The 14,499-nt window shown below is 36.1% G+C and overlaps 1 protein-coding gene across 2 annotated transcripts; it reads left to right on the top strand.

The window, feature by feature from the left end:
• The first annotated feature begins 2,502 nt into the window (after positions 1 to 2,502).
• hmgcl (3-hydroxy-3-methylglutaryl-CoA lyase) lies at positions 2,503 to 13,552 on the top strand. 2 transcript variants are annotated; one of them, NM_201215.1, is given in 8 exon segments: positions 2,503 to 2,666; positions 2,936 to 3,025; positions 5,037 to 5,144; positions 5,273 to 5,368; positions 7,616 to 7,764; positions 7,894 to 8,146; positions 10,241 to 10,366; positions 12,531 to 13,552. In NM_201215.1, coding segments are annotated over 8 exon segments (1,023 nt in total). In that variant the 5' UTR covers positions 2,503 to 2,567; the 3' UTR covers positions 12,633 to 13,552.
• The last annotated feature ends 947 nt before the right edge of the window (positions 13,553 to 14,499 follow it).

Genomic DNA, 14,499 nt, shown 5'->3' with positions numbered 1-14,499 from the left:
AGCTCTGTTAACATTAACTTTTAACATTAAGATAACAGTATCTTCATAGACAAATTATTATTTATTAGTGCATAATATACTGTAGCACAATATGATAGATTATATATTAATATTTAAAATGAGATCTAGTGTCTATTTAATAAGTAAAATAATCTTAGAAATTTAATGACTGAATATTATTATATAAAATTGTTCAAGTCATAAATGGAAAACATACTAGCCAAAAATGAATAGCTGATATCTTAATATTATCACTTTTGATGAAGCCACTAGAAGTGTTTGAGCAGCCATATTGATGTTCCATTTCTAATCCAACTGAGGCTGCAGTGCTTACATTACAGTTCTCAGTAGCCCCTTCTTAAAAAATAACCTCTGGTGTTGCAAAAAATTCACAATGGGATGTGGAAAATCTGTTCTCAAGTAGACATGGGCCAGTATAAGATTCTGACGGTATGATAACCTTGGATATAAATATCACTGTTTCATGGCATAATGGTATTGTGATTACAGCTCTAAAATATATTCTTTTGAAATGTTTGGGTGAAAACAAAACTGTTTTGCCCTTGAACACAATATATTTTAATTTGGGAAACATTTAAATTCATTTGGAGCAGTAAACATCTCAGGCTAAATAGTTAAATGAATTTCTTTTCTGTTGGAGATACAACTGTCCTAAAAAACTAAAAAATGTAAATAAAAAATCTTACTCATACCTTAGGAACAGTATAGCAGAAAATGTTAACGTTTTTAAAACCTTGACTTTTCTAAACCGCGGTATACCTTGAACACCGTTATCGTCCCATGCCTATTGTAAAGTTCAGTTTAATTTAATTTAGCCCTTTTTTGCCAATAATGACATCCACAGACAATGGGGTATATACACACAGACTTTTAATTTCAGTCAGCCAGCCCCAAGGCTTCTGGTTAATTGTCATCCCATACATTATCGCATGCAGCGTTAAAGATCTGATTTCTTCAAAAAAAAACAGTGATGCCTGCCTGAGATACAATATAAAGTGGCTATCAGCCCAAACAAGAAGCACTGATAAATTATATTTTTCCGCGCAATGTCTTTAAAATATGGAAATTCATTTTACCCCAGTATTTTCAATGATGTTTCTGTGCTAGCTTGTGTTAGTCTTTCGTCTAATATTACGCTTTAACAATCAAATAGATGCTTAAGTCTACTTAACTGATTATATTTGAATTACATTACAATATCGATACTGTAAAAGGAACCTTATGAAATTGAAAATACTCACATAAAGCTTTCAAGAGATTCATCATTGGCTGAAAAACATTAGCTGTGCATTTAGCCAATTTTAGAGGCAAGCAACATCTCATTTAAAGCAGTTCATGGAGCCATATACAAATACAATAAACATTCACTAAATCACCATTATATTCGTTAAATGGTTGGCACCAAACTAATTTAATGAACATTTACTTACCAGATGGTTAAACAAGCACCTTATTTAAGCGCTGCACAATAAACTAAAATAAGAAGCTGATTGGTTTAGGCAGATATACACAGGACATTTATTTTCAACTGTTAACATTTCTAAGATATGCTTTCTAAGAAACATATAACCATGTGATTAGAATGCTAATATTGGAAATTTACATTGCAGGAATACACAAAGATTTCAGGTGCAAACATTTTCTAATAAAGTGGTCCCTCGTTATTCATGGGAGTTACGTTCGAAAAATAACGTGCCATAGGCAAAATCTATGAAGTAGTCAGAAGTATACGGTACACACTTAACATTTTCACACTTTTCTCTCATTTAAACACTATCAAAGTTCAAACCTTCTTACAAAAATGAATCCAGTATTTTAGAATGAAACTAAATATCAAAACCATTTCATAATGGCGCCCTACAGCCTCGTAACTTCTACCTTCCTTTAGTATGTCCAGAAGGTCAAATTTTGTGCAATGGTTAGCATATTCCTCTGCCTTTTGGGTGTTACTGCAGGTGCCTTTGACGATGCAGAATGTTTCGTTGACATTGTAGGGAGGAAAATTCCAAGCATACAGTGCAGTACTTTAGAGTCACACTGTTAGTGATTGAAGATTTATGTAAATTTGGCAAGCTGAACGCATTCTGTACTGTACAGAACACAATTGTTGACCATTGATTGACAATGGTCTACAACTAATCAGGACACAGAACACAATGCGCTGTAGAAAAAAAGCATGTCAAATGGCACTAAAAAAGTCTGCGAAACTGCGAGGTCGCAAAAGGTGAATCACCTTTTTATAGATAAAAGCCTATCCCTACTATCTAACAAAAAGCACTACTAATAAGCATTCTCTACCTAATAAGTACTAGTATCTAATGAAAAAAAGTGGAACATATACAAGTGTCAAAAATAAAATAGGTACTTACTGGTAGCATGAAAATAGACACACTAGAACAGTTGACAGATTAAAACGGCTTGCCATACACCTATGACCATGATTGGTGCAGAGATATGATGGAGACGCGCCTCTTCAATTCTAAGCTTGTATTATCGCGAGATGTATCTCGAGGCTATGACGTCAGGCTGAATGGGGGCGTGTGAAGATGGCGGCGCTCATGATGAGAGTTGCTCCTGGTCCTTTTGCCTCTGTTCGGGTTAATCGACCCGTCTTGCACTGTGCCGCGTCCGCCCTGATCAGATCCGTGAGTTCATTCTTCATTATCTAATGTCACGATGATATACGTGTGTTTGTCTTATTAGAAGAAACTGCTTTCTATTGACGTGGCTTTTGATTTTTAATTTACATATCATGCCTTTTTGTACTTTACATTAACCATGATATTTATATGCGCATATGACATTTCGTATGTTTGTGTGTTTGTTTTTATTTGTGTTTGGTTTTATATGTTTGTGTGTGCGCGCGTCTTTGTTTATGTGCTTTATTTCATGTGCGTGCGTGTTTGTTTGACAGGTGAGTGTGTCTGCCGCTGCCTCTCAGGCTTTACCAGAGAGGGTGAAGATTGTGGAGGTTGGACCCAGAGATGGACTTCAGAATGAGAAGGTAAACGACTTTGTTTGCATACAACACATGATGCTTTTTTGTCTACAACCCAGCACTGGACTAATTGTGCAATGAGGTTAAACTATTCTGTTTTGACTGTCAAATGTTTCCTGTCCAATTAGACATTCCATTTTAGTGTCCACATCGAATTAAATTCACAAAAGTGTTTTTATGCAAAATAAATTAAACATATAAAACTACAGCGAGTAGGTAGTGCTGTCGCCTCACAGCAAAAAGGTTGCTGGGTTGCTGGTTCGAACCTTGGCTCGGTTGGCGTTTCTGTGTGGTGGTTGCATGTTCTCCCTGCCTTCGCGTGGGTTTCCTCCGGGTGCTCCGGTTTCCCCCACAAACCAAAGACATGCGGTACAGGTGAATTGGGTAGGCTAAATTGTCCGTTGTGTATGAGTGTGTGTGTGAATGTTTCCCTGAGATGGGTTGCGGCTAGAAGGGCATCCGCTGCGAATAAGCTGACAAGAAATTATTAAAACTACAAAAATTGGGTTGAATATCACCCATTGTTAATGATATATACCACCAGTCCAAAGTTTTTACATTTCTGCTCATAACTGTTCTATTTATTTGATTAAAAATGCAGTAAAATGCATACATTGTGAAATGTTTTACCAGTTTAATACACCCCTAATGGGTGAGCAAACTTAATCCTGGAGGGCTGGTGTCCTGCAGAGTTGAGTTCCAACCTCAATTAGACACACCTGAACCAGTTAATCAAGCTCTTTCTAAGTATACTAGAATCTTCCAGGCTGGTGTGCTGAAGGAAGTTGGAGCTAAACTATGCAGGACACTGGCCCTCCAAGACTGCGTTTGGGCACCCCTGGTTTGCGCTGGGCAAAGCGAGGCTTCATGAAATACTGAAACAGTGAAGCAAATGTGTCAGCTTCAAAATGTTTTAAAACTCATCTCTACTACGTCAGCTAGATATATTTTTGTAATGTATTACTCTGGAACAGCTTTAGCAAAGAAAGTTACACAAATTGAGGTATTAAACCCCCTTGTTGTAGAATTGATATTTTAAGTGATTTAGTGGTGTGGTTTGAGTTCCTGATTAGCATGCAGAGGTAATGGGTTTGAATCCAGGGATGCTCTGCTGGTTCGGATCTTAAATGCTGTTCTTGTAACGCTTTTTGTTTTACATTGGTTTGACATCCTATTGAACACTTTGAGTAAATATGTTTTGTTTTTGTTATAAACAATGAACATTATTAAAATTCATCAAGTGGTGGCACAGTGGGTAGCGATGTCACCTCAACAATAATCACTGGTTCGAGCCTCAGCTGGGTCAGTTGTCATTTCTGTGTGGAGTTTCTCTGGTTTCCCCACAGACCAAAGATATGTGGTATAGGCGAATTGGGTAAGCTTAATTGTCCGTAGTGTATGTGTGCAAATGAGTGTGTATGAGTGTTTCCCAGTGCTGGGTTGAAGCTGAAAGCTGCTTAAAACATACGCTGGATAAGTTGGCAATTCATTCCACTGTGGCAACCCCTATTTTAGGGACTAACCCTAAAAAATAAAATCAATTTACGAAAATACATAGTCACAATTTCTGAGCATTTGTGCTAGTCGAGATTTAAACTCGGGACATTTGCTGCACTCTGGACACAGCACATTCCACTAGGCTACATGGGATAGAGGGTTTTCCCCACCCTGTCAATCAAACACAGATTCGCCATGTGTTGAAACGCTTCTTGAATGTTCTATGCTTTGAATCACTCAGTGCTTCGGATCAGGCTTCAGAGCAGTGTTTCGAAACACTTGTGCTTTGTGATCTTGACACTGTGTTGAAATGTCAGTCTCGCATCAACCATACCTTCTCATGGTTTAATTGTTAAAACTGCTACAACTATTGTTAGTTTTCTGGATTCTTTTTGAATCTAGTTTAAAATGTAAACTATTCCTTTGATTTAAAGCTGAATTTTTGTAGCATTGTTACTGTAGTCATCTATGTGTGTGTATGTGTCTGTATATTTCTGTGAAACAAACTTGTGTCCATCAGACCATTGTTCCCACGGAGGTGAAGATCCGGCTCATTGATATGCTCTCGGAGGCAGGACTTCCTGTCATTGAGGCCACTAGTTTTGTTTCACCTAAATGGGTGCCTCAGGTGAGACTCAGAACACGCCATCAAAACATAAAGCATTTCATTAATAGACCTCCACAACATAAAACAGAGGAAACTATGGCATCTATTATTGATGTAAACACTGATGTTTGGCTATGTTTGATTGGCAGATGGCTGATCAGGAGGAAGTGATGCGTGGCCTCCACAAGAAACCTGGAGTGAATTACCCTGTTCTGACCCCTAACCTAAAGGGATTTCAGGCTGCTGTGAGTGAAATACAACACAAACTGTTATTTGCTCAGATACCTAAAAAGCTCATATGTGTGGAGATTTAAATATCCTCTTGTTAAGGTGTAAGGTATGACATACTGTTTCTGGGTCCAACCCGCTACTCATTTGAATTGAGAAAATATTTGTTTATGACCACTTTTGACCAATTTTATATAAAATCATGGTGTAGACAACAGTCTCTGGACTTGCAGCATCACAAACACCAATATTTGAACAATTTATAAAAAATGCATAATTTTCTGGCCATCTGATATTCAGCATTGTTGAGTCTCCCCATACGGTCTGAGAGCGATTAAACCTGAAAGCCGCTTAATGTGACGTCACATTTGACAAGCAGATAGTGTCAATCACAAGGGTGTGTTACATTTATCAGAAGTAAGTAACAGTATGTTCTTTTGAACTTTCCTTTTAAATAAGAATCTGCATTTTCACAATGGCATTAAACAACATCTCTGTTTTCAGCATTGACAATTAAATCTTTTTATTTTGTTTGTGTTTGTTATCTTTATTTTACAGGGGACCTATTATGCCCCTTTTTACAAGGTGTAAAATAAGTCTCTGTATATGTGAAATTTCAGCTCGAAATACCACAAATAATGTTTTATAGCTCTTTGAAACCGTCCCTTTTAAGCTTTTATCCAAATTGTGCCATTTTGGTAACTGTCGCTTTAAATTTAAATTAGATTGTGCTCTTTTCGATAGAGTGCGGGGCTACAAAAACCGGTGCTTCAGCATAGCAGCAGATTCAAAACAGGACTAATTTTATCTCCGTTATGAGCTGAAAATGTCAAAAGAAATGTCTCAGAAGAAGGCAGTCTATGGAGACTACAGTGTTCATTTGTAGATCCTAAATCCTCTTAGTCGCTGACATTATCTTCAGAAGGTGAAAACTCTAATGGTGTATGGCTGCTTCTTACTCAGGGCTGTTTATGCTAATGAGGGAGAGATCATTACTGATGGGCGGGGCTTTCCCCCTCTGATGACAGGCACAAAGGGAGAATGTCAATCAAAGTGTTTCTGCAGACTGCTTTTATGTAGTGTAATTTATAAAAAACAAAACAAATTATTTTTTGCAATTTGAGGCTGCTTATATTGTAGGGATATTTTACAGTTTGAAGACCAAAATGACTGTCAGATGAAGAAGAGCTGGAGTCAGAGAATCAAATAAAGAAAGTTTAATGAAGATACTTTCAGTCTCATCGGCAGAAGCCAGCTTCAGCACTTGCAATGAGTTTGTAGGCCACTTTGCTTTACAATTTCAAAACATAGACAACTAAACTCTCACATAACGTCATTAACTGCATCATACATATAGGTGTTTTAACCTGATTGGTTTAAACGGATAGACTAAGGCCCAATCTCAATTCTACTTTTGTACCCCTTCCCCTTGACCCTTGAAACAGAGTGTGAAGGGGAAGGGCTTCAGAATTAACTCCTAAGAAATGGGACACCACTACAAAACCTGCAAGTCATCATATGTCATCACAATCTCTTGCGTCATATGCGATCGATGACGGCAACTGCTGTAGTTATCTTCAGGGAATCACTGAAGGCATAAATTAGCAATTATAACCGGTATAATCTACATCCAAACTGGCAATTTACATGCAAAGGATTTGACACCTAAAATGGCAAATATCACTTTAGACATAATTACCACATGGCAAATAACAATATGAACAGTGGTTTCCAATTCTTCAAGAGTCCAGGTCCACTCAAGAGGTCTACATGACCTCTGACCTGCCTGGTTAGATGCTAAGGAAACATTATTTGGCATACAGAAAAGCAATCATACACATATTATTCCAGTTTTACTCTGAAGTGGGTTGACAATAAGGTCATCCTATGGTCTTGGCTCTTAATCATTTAATCGTTTTAATAATCAGAAAGACGTACATAAGGATATGTGTTACTCCATCCTGGAGCAGACATTCATCAAAAAAATCCATGCCATCAATATTCACACACTGTTTTTACACATTGTTGTGTTTAAACCCCCTATAAAAGTATGTTTTGCATAATATGCCCCCTATAACTAATGTTTTTTTTGTATTTAATTTTACAGTAGATATAGTTTTTTATTAGTTTTTCATTTAACAAATCTATTTATTTATATTTTTGCTTTAACTATTTTTATTTTAAATGAAATTCAAATGAGAAAAAAATCATGCTATTTATTATGCAAACATTTATCCAAAAACACCTGACAACGATCTTCTTAGGTAAAAGCCGGTGCAAAAGAGGTGGCAATATTTGGTGCTGCATCAGAGCTCTTCAGTAAGAAGAACATCAACTGCTCGGTGGAGGAGAGTCTTGTGCGCTTTGAGGAGGTGATGACAGCTGCCAAACAGGAGGGTGTTTCTGTGCGAGGGTAAAACAACCACATTCCGCATTCTCCACATTTCTCTGCATTCTCTACATTCCGTCTCTTTCAATGACTTCTGCCAAAATCCCATTAACATCATAGTCTTGTGTCTGACAAATGCTCTGTGTTTCTCAGCTATGTGTCCTGTGTGTTGGGATGTCCATATGAAGGAAAGGTGTCACCAAGCAAAGTGGCAGAGGTTGCTAAGCGACTGTATTCCATGGGCTGCTATGAGGTTTCATTGGGTGACACCATTGGAGTGGGCACTCCGGGCGGCATGACGGAGATGCTGAACGCTGTGAAGAAAGAGCTTCCTGTGGAGGCTTTAGCAGTTCACTGTCATGACACTTATGGGCAAGCACTGGCAAACATACTTGTGGCATTACAGGTGTGTGGAATGATGGCTGTCGTGATGGAAAGATCATATTTGTATTGTTTTATTGTCTAATGACACCTACTCTTATACACCTTTTCAAGATGTCACTACTGTGGGTTGCACTTCCAGTTTCATAAGAACTGACACAAAGAGTTTTACATAATAACATTGTTGTGAACCCTGAGTGAGAGGTTGTGACTCTTTGCCAATGGAAAAAAAAAGCTTCAAGACAAAATGGCATTTAGACACAAACCTTTATAATCAGCCTCCTTCAGCATCACAAAAATTATAATACAAAACACAAAAGTTAACGATATGTAAAAGTATACCATTTCAAGGCAAGAGCTGCACACACACACAGTCCTTTCTCCCTTTTCCCACACACGCAGACTGACTCCCGCAGCGCACACACTGGGGGGTTGGGGTGCAAAAGGGCAACATGCATACATAAGGTGGTTTATACACATAGTAGTGGCCGTAGTATTTGGATATCTTTGTGTTTTCGACATGATATTGTTATACTAAAAAATAAAACAGGATCAACTTAAATTACTTAGTACATGTACAATAATTAAGTTTTTTCAACATTTTTTTTGGTGTAATAAGTTGAAGTAATTTAAGATTTCCCAATTTTACAATGTGCACTTGATCTTTTTAGTGTGGCCAAAGCTCTTTTTTTAGTCCACTGTGTTTTATTCCTCCAGGTTATTTTCTCTTTGTATTCTATTGAATACAGTAATATGTATGCATGTAATGATCCTACAGAAAGACTTGTTTCAAGATTTTAGGGTTATTCACGATAGGCTGAAAGTAATTTGTTATTGTAATAAATTGCTTGATAATATTTGACGGCGAACTGTGAGGATAATAATGACATTTTACTGTTTATCGTTTTTAAAAACACTTTGCTTACAAACCTTACTGTTTACAGCTACATAAGTTGGGGGAAAAGATGGATGCTGTAATAATTTTTCACATTGTTGATTTTTCACATTGTTAAAATGTTAAAATACATTTAAGCAGTTGTGCAAAGAGTACTGAAAAGCATACCCAAGTAAAAGTACCATTACTTACCTTAATGTAGTGCAAGAAGGGTTAAAGTAACTCTTGTAAATATTACTTTAAGTATGAGTAAAAAGGGGACTTCTTTCAAAAGTAGTCAAGAGTAGTGAGTATTACGCTGTAAAAAGCTGATTCATTTACATGTAATCTGTGGATGTGCAAACGTAACATTCTGTAGTGCGTTTAGTTATTACCCAACAGGCACACAACGTCATAAGACGTTACTATTAGGTTAGATTTAGGTTGTGATGTCAGGTGACCAAACTTCAGTGTCTAGCCAGCATCTGAGTATGACTTTATTTTGATGTTCAAGAGCGACATTAAATGACGTCGCTATTTAGTTGATTTAAGGTTGCGTTAGAAAGTGACCAAAATCCAACGTCGAGCCGATATCTTAATCCAACGTCATATTAATGTCAAATACTGACATTTATTCATTTATGGCAACCAAAATCCAACATCTAATAGACGTCATGTTGATGACGTCCACACAATGTCAAGCTGTAACATCATTTTAGGTAGGATGTTGGACATTGGTATTGACCTGATGTTGGGTTCTGATGTCAACCTAATTTTCATTTACAAACAAAATGCAACGTCCCCACAACATTGGGGTACAACATCAATCTCCCGTCATGTTGACGTCTTATGCCTGCTGGGTGTTTAAGGCCCTTTCGGTCATCATACAAAAATCTAAATCAAATCACTTTTATTGTCACATCATAAAAAAGAGGTGATTTGATTTAGATTAGGGCCTTAAAGGGCCTTGTAGGATGACCGAAATTTTTTTAATCCCATAGACAGGAAAAAATAAAGGAGGGACTGCAGAACAAAGGAAAGTAGTGAAGTAAAACTACTGATACTGCACTAAAATAGTACTTAAGAAAAAGTAAAAGTGCACATTCTTTAAACTACTATAATAAATTACAATTCCTGAAAAAAAAAACTACTTAATTACAGTAATTAGAATATTTGTAATCTGTTACTTTACAGCACTGCATTCAACTATAACATGTCTTCTTTTTTTCCTGATCTGTTTTCTAGAATGGGGTGAGTGTCGTGGACTCGTCTGTCGCAGGGCTTGGTGGTTGCCCTTATGCCCAGGGGGCTTCTGGGAATGTGGCAACTGAAGATGTGGTCTATATGCTGCATGGACTGGGAATCCATACTGTAAGTCCCAGTTTACCAGGCACCACGTTTAGGAACTCGCATGATTTGTGGTTTAATTTCAAATTTAAACTATTAAAAAAGTTTGCATGTGTTAAAGGCCTGTTTCTCCGTAAACATTAGCCAGTTTAAAGTAATGAAATATTAATTATATTTAACTTGTAACTTTTGGACTTCCCAGAAAAACTCAAAGCACTGTTTATTTCATTTGCTTTTCAATGATTTTCCTTCCTTTTGTATTTCTATACAAAAGGAATGAAAGGAATACACTGTAATGTATTTATTTGAGCTTGTCATTTGTGTGTTATATTTTATGCAGATGCACAAAAACACGTCTGATATGGTGAAAGTGTTTTCAAAATGTCACAATGTCAGTTTTTCCTAAAATTGGTTTTAGACGTTATGACAAAGAAACCACATTTAATGACTGGTTACTTGATAATGGTGCCGCTGTAATGTGCACTACTGTTCTAGAGTTTGAGGTCAGAAAGATGAACTGTTTCTGAGAGGAAGTCTCTAAGGATGCGCGTCTATCAAAGAGTATTTGTGCAGCTGAAAATGTCAGCCCCCTCTTCTAAAAACACTCCGCTGTGAGTGCTTCTTCTACTGTTAAAGCATTTTGAAACCGCCAAGCGATCAGATGTTTATTTAAAACTGATGCTCAAATTTGTAAAAAAAAAAATAAAAATAAAAAATAATAAAAAAAAGGTTGAGCTTCCATCCCAACAACTAAAAAAATCTGCCCATCTTTAGGAGAAAAGCTTCAGTGGACACACACCCTTATGCACATCAAAATGTAGTAAAGACAGTACTGTTGTATAATAGATGTACAATAAAAAACACCTAAAATAAATTTAATATGTAATTTATTCCTTTGTGGAAACCATATTCATTTTTGGCGCTGTTTACACCTGATGTAAGAAGCTAAATACCAGTCTGCGTGCTGGTAAAGTCAAGGTATTAAAACAGCCAAAATTTTCTGCTATATCATTCATTTTTTTTATTTTGCTTTATTGTTTTAGCACAACAGTATCTCCAGCAGAAAAGATATCCACAGATGCTGCTTTAAATTGTAAAGAAATCTGTGTTTTTGAAACTAATGATGATCGCAGAAGTCAGTGATTCATGTTGAATTATTCAGCCTGACATGTTTACTGTTCCAAAATATTAAATGTTTCTCAAAAAATATATATTGGCTCTGTCAAAAATCGCTTTCTACTCGGGTACTGCATTTAAGTAAGAATTTACTACTCGACCACTAGAGAAGTATGTTCTATACAGTATGAATGTGAGCAGTATGAATGAAGCGTGGATGTACTACAGATACCATTTTGTCATTATCACGTGACCTACCTGTGTCAGTTGCATCGCTTCTTTCCTGTTTATGAATTCTCTCGTGATGCATCATGAGATAACGTAGCATCCATCCGATGCGCACTTCAGAATCTCGCCGGAAGTGGTAGGCTGTAAGAGTTCTATTAATTAATAGTATGTCTATTAATTCAGACATACTACTCGGCTCAAACACTGTTTTTAATGTACTATATAATCTGAAGTGTATGCAATTTCAGATGCAGCCATTGGGTTCAAAGCGTAAAAAGTGTTAGTTTTTTTAGCCAGACATTTTTAAAAAATAATATATTTTAGAGCAGTAATCACAATACTGTGGAACCATGATATTTTTATCCAAGGTTGTCATGTCTTTAGAAATTTTAAACTAGCCCATGCCTTGTTTAGGCTTGGTTACTTACTTCCAGAGGTGGTGAATTGGTAAACACTCTGGTGGTTCAATATTTTTTTCACACCCACACCTGCCATTATTATAACACGCAAGTAAAAAAAAAAAGATTTGTTTTTTGCCACATTAATATGCTTTTACTGTCAGTCTAGATGAGTGGCCTTTGGGGTCTAGGAAGGAAAGGATTTGTTAATGTTATTTACCTCCTCTACCTTTTTATGTTATAATTTACTGATCAATTTAGTGTGAGAACCGAAAGAAACTCATTTTAACTATGGTAATTGGCTAAAAATCATCTAAATTTAGTGGAAAACAAACATTAAATGTGAAGGTATTCTTTTCAAATGTGCCTTTTGAATGTACAACTAACTAATAGTCCAAAAAGAAATGCAGCACTCTGTTGATCAAGCTGTTGATTGTGTGTTTTAGGGAGTGGATCTGCCCAGACTGTTGGACGCCGGTTCATTCATCTGTCATTCACTCAACAGAAGGACCAATTCAAAAGTAGCTCAGGCCTCCTGCAAGCTCTGAAGTCTGCTTCTCTTCTTGGAGAACACAGTACCCTTACGGTACGTTTTCGTCACACTAACTTCTTAGCACACAGTAAAACTACATCTTGCTGGAAATAAATCTCTCTATATTCAGCTGAGCTGAGCGTTGAGTTTAAGCACTGAGTGTAGGTGAGTCTAGGGGTGAAAAGACTCCTTTCTATAAGAGATCATGTATCCTGAATTTCACAATCTGACTTGATGAGTTCATGTGCCTTAATTACTGATGAACTACATAAATGATAGCTACAGTGAATATGTAGTTTTAATAACTGAAAATATTTCATGTATAGCTGAAGCTAGATTAAGCTATGATGCTCTAGCTGACAGCTCTCATTTGAGTTTTTAAAACAGTTTCTGGTTCGACTGCATCGCATTACTAAATTTGATTAGTATTACTTTGAATGTTTCCCGTAATGTTGCTTCACAGTTTCGTATCTGATTCCTCCCAATTCTTTTGCCTGCTAATGCCATTTTGGCTCTTTTTGAACAGGAACTGTCATTACCGGCAAAAGCTTTACAGTAATAGTAGTCATAACAAACCTCATTCAAATGAAAAGACTTGCACGGAACCTAAGATAACAACATAGTGGGAAATTATGAAAATTGACAATGGTTTCTTACTCCAGGAACAATTCATACCGGGGAAAATCCTTTTTCACAAGTGGGGTGTGTGTTTGTGTTTGTTACAGGAAGAAATAAAAAAGATTTTTAGAATGTCTGTAGATTTCCTTTAAGCTATTGGTGATTGATTTCCTGTTGGTGAAATGGACTATTGTTTGTCTTTGTGCAGTTGACATTATGATGATGTATTTATTTTCTTCTGTCTTTTTACTTTTGCTCTGTATGTTGTTTAAATGGAGATTATTCGTTTTAATTATTAAATTAAGTTTTGACAAGAAACATGAGTCTATGCTTCATTTAACATCATACCAGATTCACATTTACAGGTTAGTCTGATAACTGAACTTTACTGATTTTATATCAGCACTTTACCAAACAGCTTAACTGGATTAGGCTTGTCAGGACAGTTACTGTTTCAGTTGCAGCAACAACTTCTGCTTATCTGTTGAAAGCTGACGAACTGGATCAGCTAGTCTTGTACATTTAAACTTTTTGTTTGACATCATACACCTACTCACAAAATCCTTCTGAAGATACTGAGTGTTGTATAAGTGTTATAAAAGTTGTTTAGATTTTAAACTTTTTTTCCTTCCACCAATTAACATCAGGAGGTTTTGGGCTGCATGTACAAACTGAATGTGATTGATTGTTCTCAAGAGGAATTCTGCGCTATGCACAGTTAAAATTATTAGCCCCCCTTTTATTTTATTATTTTTTTTAAATTCAGTTCAATTTACCTTTATTTGTATAGTGCTTTTACAATGTGTTTTGTGTCAAAGCAGCTTCACATAAAAGATCATAGTATATAGAAACAGTATGTTTTAAATGTTTCCCAAGTGATGTTTTACAGAGCAAGGAAATTTTCACAGTGTCTAATAGTATTTTTTTGTTCTGGAGAGTCTTATTTGTTTTATTTCGGCTACAATAAAAGCAATTTTTAATTGTTTTAAAAACAATTTATGGTCAAAATTATTAGCCTCTAAGCTAATATTTTTTTCGATAGTCTACAGAACAAATCATTATTATATGATAACTTGCCTAATTAACTTAACCTGCCAAGTTAACCTAATTAACCTAGTTAAGCTTTTAAATGTCACTTTAAGCTGTATAGAAGTGTCTTGTAAAATATCTAGTTAAATATTATTTACTGTCATCATGGCAATGATAAAATTAACCAGTTATTAGAAAAGAGTTATTAAAACTATTATGTTAAGAAATGTGTTGAG

This window comes from Danio rerio, chromosome 17, assembly GCF_049306965.1.
Source record: "Danio rerio strain Tuebingen ecotype United States chromosome 17, GRCz12tu, whole genome shotgun sequence".
Taxonomy (NCBI): domain Eukaryota; kingdom Metazoa; phylum Chordata; class Actinopteri; order Cypriniformes; family Danionidae; genus Danio; species Danio rerio.
This window is presented reverse-complemented; position numbering and strand designations above follow the sequence as displayed.